This window comes from Pezoporus wallicus, unplaced genomic scaffold, assembly GCF_028554395.1.
Source record: "Pezoporus wallicus isolate ANWC-B61680 ecotype Strahan unplaced genomic scaffold, APGP_CSIRO_Pwel_v1 contig_7178, whole genome shotgun sequence".
Lineage (NCBI taxonomy): Eukaryota > Metazoa > Chordata > Aves > Psittaciformes > Psittacidae > Pezoporus > Pezoporus wallicus.
In genome coordinates, this window is record NW_026636884.1 from 815,868 (window position 1) to 832,121 (window position 16,254).

Sequence of the window (16,254 nt, forward strand, 5' to 3'; positions counted from 1 at the left end):
AACTCTCATGTTACTAGGGAATCAGTGTATGTATGCATTTTTTAATTTGTGTTTTTATTAAAAGTATGCTAATATCCTAATGCATCAAAAAATATGGTAATGAAAATGCCTACCCAAACAAAAATTGAATGTATGATCCACCTGTGATTTTACTTCTTTCTATGGAAGAAACTTCATTCTTTCCTTCCTCAGTATGCTGCTTTATTTGTATCAAATCCATGGTCTATGTTGCTTTGTTTGGATATGAAGTTTCCTGAAACAGCCTGTTTAGCTGTTGAAATAGTTGTTTTACAAATCCAAACTGGGAAATCGTGTCTATGGTTGTACACCTTATGAAGTATACTTGGGTCAAAGATGCTTAGAAAACATGCTATTAATGGCCATTAATGAGAAGCATTAGTGTTGCTGTCTCCCTCTTTCAAGCCATTCGTTTTGGGGGGTTAGAATGCTAGGTTTTGGCACCCAAATATTTGAACTAAATTTTCTACCACATATTATAATTAGGGGTTTAGGGTTTCCCATTTGTTTTAAATAGATACCAGACATAGACATCGCATTTGAATTTTTGATGACGTAAAAAGAAAATGAGAATTGTTCTAGGATTTTGAGTCCATTTGTAGGATTTGAATTGATGGTGTGTTGCTGGTGGGAAACAGTGGTTGGAATGGGATGTTAGCATTTCTGTCCTCATGCATTCCAAGGTAAGGGTCTGTAGTTCTAATAAAATGCTTCATTGTGTACTTCTGAGTGTTAGGCTTCTACCAAGGTAGCATTTCATTAGCATAAAATATTAATTTCTCAAAGTGGCAGATATAGTCTAGCAAGTTAATTACAGATTTGTTTAATGACAGACTATCTAGGCATTTTCCTATCCAATAGCTTCATGTTTGTAAGAGATTTGAAAAGTAATTTTCATGTCTCTGCTGCTTTTTAGCAGACTATTGAGTTCAAGGAAGGATTTACACGGTGAATTTCTACAGCAAATAAATGTGTGCTGTCATAACATTTGACTGACTTAATGGTATGAAATACGAACAGAGAACATGGGAAATACTGCAGGAACAGGACAATGACAGTGTGTTCTCTAAATTAATGGAGCAAAATAGAAGAGATATCTTATTAAAGTGATTTGAGTTGAAATAAACTAGCGTTGCTAACTTTATTGTATCTTCTTTAGATTAGAACAGGCAAAAGAAGCTGAATCTAAGGATGCTTTGAAGGACTTAGTTAATTTGATAACTTCCTTAACAACGTATGGTGTCAATGAATTAAAGCCAGCTGGTGTTACCACTGGAGTACCTTTCCTACTACCTGGATTTGCAGTCCCACAGCCTGCAGGCAAAGGTTAGTAATACTGAGAAGCTCTGTATTACACAAACCATTTGCAATTGAGTCTAGGTTCTTTTGTAAGATTGCAGATCAGATACTTAGTTCTGTTGGTCTCAAAGGTTGTGTTTTTTGGTTGGTACCCAAAGAAGAAAGTGCAGGGCTTTTGTCTCTGAGGACTAAAGGCTGAGTCAAACGTCTCTCACTGCAAAGCTGACAGTTTCTGTGTGGCCATTGCAAGAGCTTCTCGTAATGGAGACATTCAGTGGTTTGAGTTATGGTGGTTTAAGCTGCTTTTACTAAACCGATGTGAAAGGCTGATGTGCTGGTTTGATTTTAATCCCCCCCCCCCCCCGCTTTCTGTTAGCTTTTGTCAGCTTAGGCATGTGTAACTTAGAAGCTGAAATCTGTTGTTTTGTCATCACACATCACAGTGTGGCGAAGTATGTGGTGTGCTTGCAACCACAGTCAATTATGATACGGAGATAAGGTTTCAGAAGTCTGAGGGGAGAAAGGGTTTTGTAAGAAAACCCTTATTTTTCATGTCCTGTGTATAAACTTGAATTTCAAGTAAGTCTTGTATGTAGCTAAGGAGTTTGGAATTTAATAGTGATCATGGAGCTAATTTTATTACTTGGACTTCTAAAGGGATTTAGTAATACCAGGTCTACAAGAAAAATTCTTGTAATAGGTTTATGTTTATAGATTTATAGGCTAATGGATTTGCTTTCACTGTTTCTCTTGTATATCTAGGTTCCTTTGACAATGGCTTCCTTTCTCTTGTACTGAGAGAATTCTTTGTTCATGGGAATTGTTTTCCCTTTGCACTAGATAGAGAAAAAAGGTCATAGTCCCACTCGAAGCTTAATTTCTCTGTGTTTTGCTAAGCTAATCAGCTTTTCCAATTCAAAAGAATGAGAGAGCCATGGACTATTGCAATCTCCAAAGGAATTCTTCTATTTAATTTTCTTGTATTTGTCACAGCATTTCTCAGTTCCTTTACCTGCTTTTTGTTACGTTGGCAAGTTGTCTTATGAAGACCTTATTAGCTCATTTTCTTAATTGCTTCTATTTAAATCCTTTTAGTTCTTTGAATTCCAAAGAGCTGGTTAAGATTTGGGTTCTTCAGGGGTCCTCACAATAATTGAAGATAATTTGTTAATCTGCTTGATTAACAACTGTTAATATCAAATTAGAATATGAATAGTTGTTTCCATCACTACCCATGTTCCTGTCACATTTAATAAACTCTAAATCCCTTTTGTAACATTCTTGACTATAAAAAAAGCATGTAAAAAAAGTCCTTTTAGGAACAACTGTGTGACTTAAATTGGACAACTTAGTTTATAAACAGTGGTGAGAGTAGCATTCCACAGAGCATATATAATGAATGAGGATTCTTTCTTTATGCAAGGGTTTTTAAATCAGGTTAACAGTTTGCTCACAGCTTGTTTGAAAATAAGATTTTATTTTTAGAGAATCCTAAATGCTTTGTTTGGAATGCTTCAAGTTCTTATCTTGATTGTTATTTTTTAAAAAATATTTTTTTACCAGTAGTTGTTTTTTACATCATGGCATTTGTCCACTTTGACTTGTAGTGTTCCTACAGAAGTTAAAAAAGTTGGCTTTAGGGCAGATATTATTCTACCAAAGAAGTACCCCAAAGCCTTTCTAGCAAAAGCATTTCTTTGGTAAAATAATATCTGCCTATGGAAAAATTTGTGGGCCACAGAGAACACTCATGAATGATGCATTCTTTGGCTAAATGAATGAGGTTTCAATTTGAAAGTACTTATAAGAAGAAATTTGACTGAGCTTTTAAAGATGTGAGGTCTTTGTGTGCTAATGTTCTAGCTACCTTATACTTTACAACTCTTTCCATTTGTTTTAATTCCCTAATTGTTAACCATACTGGACCCTGCGAAAGCTTTCTTATTCCCACGCCTGATTCCCAAAGCTAGACCTGTGTCACCTTTTGATACTGATATGGGTGTTCATGCCATTTATTCCAGGCCTGAGACAAAGCAGCCTCTCTATGGAAGGAAGGTGACTGCTGGCTGTGCACTGCCATGTGGAGTTTCTCTCTATATAGCTTTTGCCTCTCACAGGCAATTGCCAAAGATTGGAAGCAAAAAGATAATTTAGAGGCCATGCTGTATAACTTTGAACCTGGCTGATGAGGATTTGTCATTGTTTACTGCTCTGTTGAGTGAGGGGATATGGATGGCTGTTATTCTAAACTTAACCTGCCAAACACTTGTAAGGGACAGAGTTGTGTTCTGCATTATGGAATACAGAACATGTTACTGTTGCTGTAATGAGTTTTCTTATGGCCTGGGTGGTTGACAGGAAGGCTTTGTTTTGTCTCTAGAGCTGTATCATTTTGTGCATTTTAACAATAGGTCAGCTTGCTTACCTATTTTAAAGAGATGATCTTTCACTTACCTGCCTATGTAAACACTTTCAAGGAGGAAAATGCCATCTTAATGTACAGTAGATTGCAGGATTTGCACTGTAAGTGATTGTGCAAAGGCTTTTTTGAAAGAGTCAGTTCTAATAAAACCTTCTATTATATTTGACATAATGTTATTTTGTTCACATTTATTAAAATGCATGTATCATTATTAAGTTTACTCATTGCTTATGATGACTAAGAACTTTCTGTTTCCTTTTTCTTCCCATCCCACTTTGTTTCCTGATTTAGGTCATAGTGTGAGGAATATTCAAGCCTTTTCAGTCCTCCAGAATGCATTTTTGAGAGCAAAAACCAGCTATCTAGCACAAATCATCCTTGATGCCATCACAAATATTTATATGGCTGACAACGCCAACTACTTCATTTTGGAATCGCAGCACACCTTGTCTCAGTTTGCAGAGAAGATTCCTAAACTTCCAGAAGTGCAGACCAAATACTTTGAAATGCTGGAATTTGTTGTCTTCAGTTTGAATTACATACCCTGTAAAGAACTAATCAGTGTGAGCATCCTTTTAAAATCCAGCGCTTCTTTTCAGTGTAGCATCATTGCCACGAAGACACTCCTTAAGTTCACCCGTCATGACTACATCTTTAAGGATGTCTTCAGGGAAGTGGGACTTCTGGAGGTGATGGTAAATCTTCTTCATAAATATGCAGCTCTTCTGAAAGATCCCACTCAGGCAGTGACTGATCAAGGTAGTGTGTACTCTTCTATTTTACTAATAAGTATCTTTTATTAGCTGGAAATGGTGGAGGCTAGCACTTAAGAGGGCTGAGTTCTGCTGGGGGCTGCTGTGCCATCTTAAAAGCTCTTTGGAATTGCTTCTCAAAGTCCTGTGAGAATCATAGAATAGTTAGAGTTGGAAAGGACCTAAAGATCATTTAGTTCCAGCCCCCCTGCCATGGGCAGGGACACCTCACACTAAGCCATCTCACCCAAGACTCTGTCCAACCCAGCCTTGAACACTGCCATGGATGGAGCATTCACAACTTCCTTGGGCAACCCATTCCAGTGCATCACCACCCTCACAGTAAAGAGAAGCTCAAGGCAAGCTTCAGTGAAAGATTCTGTATGAATATAAAATCGTAGGAGTTCATATTTTCCTTTTTAAATGTTGTGGTTTTGTTTTTTTTTTTACTGTATATGTTAATATGTGTTACTTAACATGAAAAGAGCAAGTGAAGGAGCAATACATACATGATATTGGTACTCTTTCTTATAAAAAGTACTTATACCCTTCATTGTGTTTAGCCCTAGCTTTGAAAAAATACCGTAGAGTGTGTATCTGAGCTCTTAGTAGGAGTATGTATTCAAGTTTGCAGACTTTTTTTAGAAGTTGGGTCTACAATTTTCTAAGTGTTTGTAAACCAAGAAAAGTTTTGAAAAAGTCAGTTATCCTCAGAATTGAACATCTCAGAGGCTACACAGCTGCTAAGCCTGAAAAGCAGGTGCTGCCAAGTGCCCTGTATGCATACGTGCACACACAATTATTTTTTACATTCTTTATTCAGGCTGCAGTCCAGTTAGTGTGTGTCATGACACTTATTTTTTTAATTGTAGTTGTTGGATATTTCACCTGGTTTTATCATCTGAAGCTTCATTAGTGAGTGGTAGCAGTTGACTTTAGAGTTAGAAAGCTTTGTTGCCAGCAACCCCATTGGAAAAGACATCAATTCTCACTTAAAATTAATGGACCAAGTTGTCATCTGATTAGAGTGCTACCTGATGCATGCGCCCTTGTGTTGTGGCTTGCTTCTTATTAAAGTAATTAAAAAGAAAAAGTTACTCTGTGTTTAAGATGCAACTTTCAGTGTTGGTGCGTCTGTTGCATCATCAGCACGTTTACTGTAATTATGTGACTGCAGTTTTGTGCTTTTATGTGGAATTTCACTTCTCAAGTACTAAATGCTGAACAAGAAGAGATCCTGTTAAGTCTTCAAAGATGGTATGTTTTACTGGCTTCAAGAAAACAGTTGGGGATGTGAAACCACATACAGCTGCAGTGTCAGACACGGAGCTTCGAGTGCTCAGAAGCTTCTGTTTAAATTCTTGTCTTTGAATTGTTTGAAAAGTTAGTTTATATAATTAAGGTTTCACAGGAACACATGTGTAGACTAAATCTTAATTTGCTTTGGAATATGGTCAGGCTGCATGTTCTTTGTGGAAGCAAATTAAATAAAAGTTTCTGTGAAAAGTATCAAGAAGCATCTTAGAAAAGAGTGATTTTAACCATTGCTTTGGCTTCTGAAATTATTTTCAGTGGATCCAAGAAACAGTTCATTTGAGGACCAAAAGCAACTGGCTTTATTGGTTATGGAGACCTTGACAGTACTACTTCAAGGATCAAACACAAATGCAGGTGAGTAGAGAGACTGCTGTAAAATTATTTCTAAAGAGTAACTTTTGCCTGAAAGCAGAGTAGTCTTGACTTTCTGTCTTCAGTCAAGTAAGCAAACACACTGAAATACACTTTTTCTCTTGCCAGATTTTTCCAGAAAAGAGAATAGGCAGCATAAACTAGAGTGCATAAAATAAAGGAGGACAAGATAGTGTTCCTTTTTAACTTGAGTTTCTCTGCTATTCACTTGAATGCAACCACCACACCCCATCACCATCAAACAGTACTATAGTAATTTGTAGTAGGGCTTGTAATACAGGTAGTATATTGAAAAATTTAAGCATATAATTAGACATGTAGTTTGCTGTTGACAATGTCACATCTATTTAAATGTGATTAATAATGCTTGGTCTTTAATGAAAGATGGATTTCCATTTTTAAAGGCATATTCCCAGTGAGTATGTCTAAATAGGGCTCTGTTATGAGTGTCCTTTTCTAAATCAAGCAGGTTTATATTGTGCTTCATTAGCCAAGAATTAGTGACATTGAAATAGACAGTATGTGTATCTCATATTAGTAAAAGCTGTCTCTGAGAGCTTGAAATAACAGTTTGAGAAAGGATGATAACTATTTTTAAATCTTTTTTGTCGGCTCCATTAGACAGGGGCCTTGGAGGCCATGAAACATCCTTATTTGTGCAGGAGATTTTTTCCCTTTTTTTTCAGTTCTGACTGGTGTTTTCTCACTTCCAAGTTTTTGGGTTTGGTTTTTTGTTTTGTTTTTTTTTTGTTTTGTTTTCATTTAAGTAGAAGCTACCATCTGAGAAATGCGTTAAGAATGAAGTCCTGAAAATTGTCCAGCTTGGTTGACAGCTTTAAACATTAATTCCTGGCCTAATGACATAAAGCTTGTAATTTTTTTCTTTTCTGGTTTTGCCTAGGCAAATATTTCTATTTAAATTCAGGCCCAGTGTTGGAGTTGTCTGTGCCATTTCACTGTTGTGCTTGTTTTCAAATTCCGTTTTGTTTCAGCTTGTGGTTTCAAACCGCTTTCAAAGATGGCTTTTGAATTCTGCCTACTGAGCGTTTACAACATCTGTGAGCTTGGCTCCGTCCATGTACTTAATAATTAAGATCTTCATTCCATCAGGAAACATGTTATGGCACTCAAGATAAACCCCAGTTGCATGACGTTAGTCAAAACAGAAAGGCATTGCAGCGAAGCAGAGGTTACTCCAAGCTGATGTTTCAATTAGTTATACATTCAGTCTGTCATGACTGCATTTAGACTATTTTGTCAAGTTGCTTATAAGAAAGCTGTAGATGACACTGCCAGAAGCTTTGCTAAAGTGAGGTGTCTTTCCTTTCTCACTTCCCTTTTGTCCATGGAGCTACATCTCCTGTCAATGGAAAGGAAAAAATCCATGACCTTTGATTTACTAGATGAATCTCTTCAGTGATAAACCAAGAAGCCAGTGAATTAGGCTGAAATAAGGAGGTTTCAGAGGGGAGTTGTTATAGATTACGGATGAGTTGTTGTAATCAGTTACTCGTACATCATTAAGTTTTGCTTTTGGCATGAATGTATGTGTGGAGGCTTTCATAAAAGGAGAAATTGCGGAAAAAAGTACCAAACCCAAACAAAAAAAACCCTCAGGATTGTTTGATTTCTAAGGATGAATAAGATGTGGTGGTGTAAGTATATGATGATAGCATCTCTGAAGGTCTGGAAATACCCCCTATTTTAGAAGTGGCAGGTCTTTGTCCGTAGGACTGGACTATATGTACCTGTGTGGTATAAGGATCTGTGGTACCTGAGCCTTGCTCCTGTGAGGTTTGGACTGTGATCTGAACTCACCTGACTTGTGAGAAATCCTTGGCTGCTATTAAATTGTAAGAAGCTTGAAGCAGCCAGCAGTACCTCACTGCTACTTCTCACTGCCAAGTTAATCTCTGAGTATCCACCAGAGAAACACAGAGGGTAGTGTAAACTGTATCACAACTCTGGGATGATGCCACAGATGTTGTTTCTGGGGACTCCTGGGAAGTTCAGGAGCCTCATTTCATCAGTAGCTCTCCAAGTGGAGGAGTATGACAGAGCTGTACAGGCGTTAAGAAACCATTTCTCAAAGACGTTGTGTTTGCTCTCTGTGCAGCATGACTGAGATGTGAGCCCAGTGGCACTGTCTCCAGAGGCCAGCAGAGGTTTTAGGTCATCACAGATGCATAAATAGGCATTGTGCAGAATTGCAGTGATTCATACCACACTCAAAGCTTGGTTTCTGATCTTAAACTGGTATCTCTGATAAGGTTTTCTGAATATTGCTTAACTGATAAGCAAATTTCAAAGAAGAAATTTGGGTGTCCAGACCAAGACAGGTGCACTGGATAGTTGGGAATCTACACCGAGAGTGGAAGAAGCATAAAATGTTACCTCAGTCTCTCTCAAAATAGGAGACCTGACCCCTAAGGAGATGCACTTTGCCTGTAAAGGGATACAACCAATTTAACTGTATCAGGGTCTGAAGCCTCTCCTTTTGCCTTGCCTAAGTCCATATCTCATCCAAAGAGCGTCAGAAAAAGAAGGAGGCCGGAAATAGAAAATGGATAGTGAAACTAAGCTTTGTGTGTGTAGATTAGAATAATCATTGTCCTGACTAGCTTGTTAATCCCGAACTTGGTCATTTAAACTGCTCTTTCGTTTATGGTCACAAGGAAAATGACACCTTTGATGCAGTAATGCAGTATTGATCCATTTCCCTACTCAAATTTAATCTTCAGCAATTAACATAGGTGCTACTTTAACAATTAACAATTAGTTTAGGTGCTGATACTACTAAAAACATTATATGTGCCATATACTAATTTGGTTTTTATGATGTTTTCAGAATGAATTTTCATTTAATTTTCATTTAATATTGCACGTGTTCGTCTAAGTCACCAGCTAGCTTGAAAACTATTATTTTACTTAAACTTTATTTCTACAGAGATAGGTCTTGCCACTAGAAAACTGCAGAATCTTACGCATCTGGTGGATAGGCCAACTCACTTCTCAACCAATGCTCCTAGTTTTCACATCTTGTCCAGAAGCAGGCTAGTTATGTTTTTGGCAATGAACTAAATTTAATAAAATCATTATCCTTAACTAAAATAGCATATAGTCTTCAGTAAAGATGGAGGTTTTCATGTTTTTCTTTATTTTGTTCTGTGACTCTCTGAGCTCTAGCATGAAAAGAATAACTACTGTTGGAGTAACAGAAGTAAAGGAAATTCTTGGAACTGATGTATCAATACTTTGTGTCCTTGTACTCAGCACCTTTAGTGAAAAATATTGCCAGAAGAATATCTTTCAAGTTCTATTCTTGTTTGTGGTAGGAGAGGAAAAATAGTTCTAAGTCCTTAAGCATCCATAGGTCTAAACCCCTGCCATTCAACCTGTAAAAATTAAAATAAGCACCTTTCATGTTTTGTTGTCATTATTTGTTACTGATTGCATTTTTTTATACTTCTTACGTGCTTATCCTCACCCCTCTCTTTCTGAGTAGGTATTTTCAGGGAGTTTGGTGGTGCGAGATGCGTGCACAACATAGTTAAGTATCCTCAGTGCCGACAGCATGCCCTGATGATCATCCAGCAGTTGGTGTTATCACCTAGTGGAGAAGATGATATGGGCACTTTGCTGGGACTGATGCACTCGGCTCCACCTACAGAACTGCAGCTGAAAACGGACATTTTAAGGGTAAATGAAGTACTGCTGATGACTCTTTCTCCTAAGCCACTCTTTATAAAAGAAAACACTGAGAAGGGCATTGGATTGCATGGATGGTATTTAGCTACTTAATGTGGATTGTCTCTGGAGCTGAAATTAGATGCATGGTTTTTATTTTCTTCCATCTGTCCATGGCAGGTTTCGGAATCAGAGATGAAGGCTAGTAAGTGAGTATGTGTGTTTAGCATCATCACTTGTAATCAGCCTCAGTGGATAGGAAATGAGGTTCTAGAGTTATGATAATAATCCCTGGTGGAGAATTATTTAGTTAAAAAAAAAAAAAAAAAATACGTGAGGGGACGAGAAAACAACCATGTAACACGTAAGTTGATTTTCAGTGGAGGCTTGCATTTTCCTGTGGCAGGATTACTTTATTTTACTAATTTGCTACTTCTAAATGTTGAATTAGTTTATGTAAATGTAAATTGTAATGACCATAGCAGAAGATAAAGCCAAAGAACTTTCTTACTTCAGCAAAACAGTAGAAGTTCAGAAAGTAAGGTTGTGAGTGGAGAAGGAAGAAGACTATCATCTCTATTCTGTCATATAAGGTCTTTTGGCTGCTAATCTAGACCCATAAATTCTTCTCAGAATAGCTAATGTTATTTTTCTAAATTGACATACTTATTTTAGGGTAAAAAATCTGAGGCAAGTAGCATAAAGTAAATGAGTCTTTTGGAGAGAGCTCTGAGATATCTAAGTTCATCTCTGTTCAAAGGAGCTGTAATATTTCTCTGGCAGATGAGTAACTTAATATTATTCCAAAAGACAGAAAGAAAAGTATTACAATGATTCATTTGACATGTTTTGTCTCTCGAGGTCTTCAAGGTTTTTTTTGAGCATGTCTCATTCATGGTACTTTAGAGGAGAGAAAGAATATTGTAGCTCCCCAGCAGATTCAATATCCAAAGTCAGGTTTCTGTCCTTCATCTTTCGTGTTTTATTTATTTTCCGTTGGTGCTGTTTTCAGAAGTTTTGGTTATGGGACTGACAACCCAGAATGGTGCAGTAATGTGTCTCTTACTGTTTATCCAGGTTTGACAGGAAACGAGATACTGCCTTCAAAGGAATGGTAGTTACTGTTTTGCTGCCCATCTTCTGAATACTTAAATAAACCCAAACATGATTCTGAAGAAGTAAACTCCTGGGGATGGAAGATGCCCCCTAGCCTATTTTTCTTTATCAGTAGAGTTTTTCTGCTGCTTGTGTGCTTCATGTAGAGAGACTTTTTATTCTATATTCCATATTCTCATGTGGGTCAAACTTCCCATGACAGCTGTTTTTTTGTTTGTTTTTGATTGGGTGGATAGGCTTCCCACTCCCTGACTTCACAGATAAATTAGTGTTACTCTCTAGTACCTAGATTCATGCAGTTTCTGCTGTTTGTACTGTGGCTTTATATTTGTTCAGCCAGTAAGGTTTTATCCATTTTTGTATCTCTCAGTCTTATTTTTAAAGAGCAACTCCTACAATCAAGTTTCACTCAATTCAGAGATTTATGGGTTTTATTATAGAGGGAGGGTAAAAACTAAGGGGGGTGTTTTTTTGCTAGCTCTTTGCTGACGTTTTGAGTCAGCATATTATGTTTGAGTGTTTTTGTGGCTTTGTGGCTGCTAGGTGCTTATACATTGTAGATATCTGGGAGACCTGGTTAAGATACTCCAAGACTCAGATTTGTCATTGCTACAGGCAGTTGTTTGCCCACCCTATTTGAAATTGTTTGTGAAGTGTGATAGCAGAGTAGATTCCTTTCTCTCCCTTGTCACTAAGGGAATTACCTGGGGATTTTTGGTTCCATTCTAGGCTTGGTCAAGTCTTTTCTGTTGGCAGGTTTATTTATCCCTTTAATTTCTTATTTCTAAATTGGGGGCAGTGCTTTTTATTTTGTGAGAACTTGAGGATGGGGACTCTTGCAGTAGACAGTTGATCCTCGAAGACATCAGGCATTACCAAGTTCTGACCAATGACATGAGGATTTTCCTAGCATATCAAACAGAAACATTTTACCTTTTTACAAGCTGTTTGTAATGCTGCTGCTTTATTTTTTTTTCTTCTTCATTTTGATCGTTTGTTTTGTCTGTAGGCCCTGCTCTCGGTGCTGAGAGAAAGTCACCGCACAAGAACTGTTTTTAGAAAAGTTGGTGGATTTGTGTATGTCACATCTTTACTCGTTGCTATGGAAAGGTCTTTGTGCTCACCACCTAAGAATGGCTGGGAGAAAGTAAACCAGAATCAAGTGTTTGAACTGCTTCACACTGTGTTCTGCACATTGACTGCAGCAATGCGCTATGAGCCAGCCAACTCTCATTTCTTCAAAACAGAGATCCAGTATGAAAAACTGGCAGATGCTGTTCGATTACTTGGCTGCTTCTCAGACTTAAGAAAAATAAGTCCCTTGAATGTCTTCCCTTCAAATACACAACTGTTTCAAAGACTTTTGGAGGATGACCTAATATCCCTGGATTCTGTGTCACCTACACTAAGACACTGCAGCAAACTTTTTATTTACCTCTACAAGGTAGCAACAGACTCTTTTGACAGGTATGAACTTTGCTTCTCCCCCCTTTTTCTTTTTTCTGTCCTCCTGCCCTTCCTCTTGCCCCACCCTGATGATCCCCAAAGTATTTTTCTTCAGATATGTTCATTGCAAGCTTTTGTATTTCCATGTTAATCTATTTCTTTGTTCCTTCACTCCAGTAAGAGGAATATAAGGTGTCAACATCTGACCAAATATTGACTTAGCTTGCTTGCATTCTCCAGGGTATGCAGTGTTCTCTCTGATGTTGAATGTTTTCATCACGGCAGCAATTAAGACAGATGTCAGTTTATTATATATGATGTCTTGAAGCAACCTATTGGTTGATAGGCAGAATGTCTGGTTGCTTTATGATACGGAACTACTAGATTTTTATGCTTTTATTAAGTCAAATGAAAAATTGGTTGTTGAACCTCACACCTTAACTTCATGTTTCCTTTTATATGGGACTTTAAAGTAATAAATTAGATAATATCATGATAGATTTAAAATCATAGAATCATTTATGTTGAAAAAGACACTTAACATCATTGAATCCAACTATAAACCCAGCACTGCCAAGTCCACCACTAAACCATGTCCCTAAGTGCCACAGCTATACATTTTTTGCATGCCTCCAAGGATGGTGTCTCCACCACTTCCCTAGGCAGCCTATTCCAGTGCTTGACATTCATTTCTGTGAAGAAATTTTTCCTACTATCCAATCAAAACCTCCCCTGCCACAATTTGAGGCCATTTCCGCTTGTCCAATTTGTGTTATCTGTGAGAAGAGACCAACACCCACCTTGCTACAAGCTCCTTTCAGACAGTTGTGGAGAGTGCTAAGGTCTCTTCCTCAGTCTCCTTTCCTCTTTACTAAACGCACATAGACTGAACATTTTGATGGATTGGCACATTCTGTAAAGTTCTGGCTAGTCTGTAACTGGGAGACACAGTGTTAAACAACTAGAATTTAAGTTATACTTGAGATTTGAAATGAACAGTAATGTATGTCTTAAAGTTGATTCAAAATTACAAAACTTACTGAAGTATGCATTGAAAATAATAGGCTTGTCTTGCAGTAGTTCTTTCACAGAATTTGAAGTACAAAACAGTAAAACACAGACCTAAGCTTCATTTCTGGAGCCTTGGAGCTTCTGCACCCCAGCTATTTGATGCATGTGACACTCTTTTAATAAGATGGGCCACCCAGTTAGTATAACACAGGGTCTGATTTTTCCAAGCATTGTCTCTGTATGTTGAGATATTAATAGAGCTGCCAGTTGCTCAGGCTTCTTAAACTAAGTGACTAATAAAATGCAAACTTCATGGGTTTGTTAATGAACATTTTGCCAACAAAGCAGCAAATCTAAATGCTTTTCTCTTGTTTAGAAAAACAACCAACCAAAAAAACCTCCAAACCACACCCCCCCAAAAAATACAAACAAAACCCCTCCAAAACAAATAAAAGCCAAGCACAGAAATCAATTTACTTGGTAGAATTTTAAAGTATTATTAAAGCATTCAGATAGGGTAAGGAAAATGTGTATTAAGAATGCATTGTACATACTATATAACATTGACTAACTGGAGTATGAGGAATCAATGTGGTAAGTAAATCCCATGGTGGTGTTGTATAAGATACATTTTTAAGTTCCTTTTTTTTTCTCTCATCTTCAATAACTGCATCCTGCCTTTTTTCTCAGAGTTTTTGATCATCATTATTTGTTAAGTTGACTTTGATTTTATTTCTTACCCATGTTAGTTAAATGGTACCTAACTGTTAATTTACTGAGGCTTTACTTTCTCCTCTCAATTTTCACTGTTTAACATTAGAAGATGTTTTGTTTCGTGAGTGTGATCATATCAATAAACCTTTGCAGAGTAATGAACAAGCACTGCAGCATCATGCAATGAAACAAGTACATATTTTGCATGCCTGTATGTTTACCCGATGCGTGTCGTTCAGCAGTGTCCTTTGTCGCCTGTGTTGTTTCTGGAGAATGGATCCCAGTAATGAATTTTTTGGTGCTTTGGTAAAACTAATAAGCTTATGGCCTCTGGTTTCTTCTCTAACCTATCTGTCCTACCCCTGTCTGTTTTGTCTGTAGTCGTGCAGAACAGATCCCTCCTTGCCTGACAAATGAGACTTCTCTCCCCTCTCCCTGGGGTACGCCAGCTTTGTCCAGGAAAAGGTACCGACCCTTCAAAGAGAAGTTGATCTTGCTTCTGATTTCTCTCTCACTGTTGTGTTTCTTGGCTTGTGCTTTCTCTTTCTTTCCTCTCAAGCTGCTATTTTTCCCAAAGTGTGCTTTTTTGCTTGTGTATTTACTGGATAAAATAAATGTAAAGGTGTATTTCATAGTGAATCCTAGGTAGTGATGCTAATGGGTGAGATTAGAGGTGTCTCCAGACTCCTGAAGCACTTACACTTAAGTTCATGATTCAAAACCAAATAAGGTCTAGTAGAAGAAATGATCTAAGGGATGTATAAATGGCACTTTCAGGAGCAGTTCAAAGAAATTCAGACTGTGCTAGTAGATCAAGTAATACAGCAGGATTTCTTTTTGCTTGAGTAATTTTTCAAGAAAAGGTACTTTCAGTAGGAAGGTGGATGGCTTGTGAAGGTGCTCATTTATTAGTAATTGCAAAGAATTAAAAATTGAGAATGAATCTGTCAGTACTTGAATACCAAATGATGTAGAGGCATGCTAAATTAAAAGGCTTGGAAAGAAAGCACAAATGGCACAATTCAGAAATCCTAGTACCCACGTTCCTTACCAAGCTACTATCTTTTTTTTTTTTTTTTGCATCCTAATGTGTGATAGTTTATTTTTTTTCTTTAAAAACAAACAAAAATGTTTACTGATCCACCTACAATGTGACTTAAAGGCCTGTGCAAATGATGAAAAGGAGATTTTTTTTCCTGGAGCCTGTAGGGAAGGGGGTAGCCATTCGTTATCTGAAGATGCAGGTTAGGCAGGCATTCACTTTTGAAGGCCAAAACAACATTTGGAAGACTGGGTTATCTGAGGTGTAGGTGTCATGTGTGGAAAATACAGTCATTCTGTGACTGTTTTCTGTGGAGGCTTTTTACAGCTTCATTCACAATATTAATCTCTAGCATTATGGCTTGCTCTTTCCTTTACTACATTTTGCTGTTCTCCCAGGGGTAACTAGCATGGCTGCTCAGGTTCACCTAAAAGGACATGGGACTGTTGGAAGAAGTCCAGAGGAAGGCCACGAGGATGATCAGGGCACTGGAGCACCTCCCGTATGAAAATAGGCTGAGAAAGTTGGGGCTGTTCAGCCTGGAGAAGAGAAGGCTGTGTGGAGACCTCATAGCAGCCTTCCAGTATCTGAAGGGGGCCTATAGGGATGCTGGGGAGGGACTCTTCATTAGGGACTTTAGTGACAGGACAAGGGGTAACGGGTTAAAACTTAAACAGGGGAAGTTTAGACTGGATATAAGGAAGAAGTTCTTTACTGTGAGGGTGGTGAGGCACTGGAATGGGTTGCCCAGGGAGGTTGTGAATGCTCCATCCCTGGCAGTGTTCAAGGCCAGGTTGGACAGAGCCTTGGGTGAGATGGTTTAGTGTGAGGTGTCCCTGCTCGTGGCAGGGAGGGGTTGGAACTAGATGATCTTAAGGTCCTTTCCAACCCTTACTATTCTATGATTCTAATTACTCAAACATATGGGTATGCAAAGCAGAACCCATCCAGTGCCTGCCAAACAGGAGCTGATTTCAGGGTGTAATGAGCGAAAGAGTACCGCATGGGTAGTTGATGCAGCCTGGTAATTAAAATATAAATAAATGTGTGTATGAATA

The 16,254-nt window shown here is 37.9% G+C and overlaps 1 protein-coding gene across 8 annotated transcripts in view; it reads left to right on the forward strand.

Annotated features, from left to right (window-relative positions):
• The window catches only part of WDFY3 (WD repeat and FYVE domain containing 3), a 171,175-nt gene that overhangs the window by 78,117 nt on the left and 76,804 nt on the right, over positions 1-16,254 (forward strand). For 7 of the 8 annotated variants that reach the window (XM_057402032.1, XM_057402030.1, XM_057402029.1 and 4 more), the window contains 6 exons: positions 1,178-1,344; positions 4,031-4,498; positions 6,064-6,162; positions 9,686-9,879; positions 11,993-12,450; positions 14,536-14,619. In XM_057402032.1, the coding sequence (XP_057258015.1) occupies positions 1,178-1,344; positions 4,031-4,498; positions 6,064-6,162; positions 9,686-9,879; positions 11,993-12,450; positions 14,536-14,619 (1,470 nt within the window). The remainder of the gene's footprint in view (positions 1-1,177; positions 1,345-4,030; positions 4,499-6,063; positions 6,163-9,685; positions 9,880-11,992; positions 12,451-14,535; positions 14,620-16,254) is intronic. The other variant, XM_057402028.1, reaches the window with a different exon arrangement.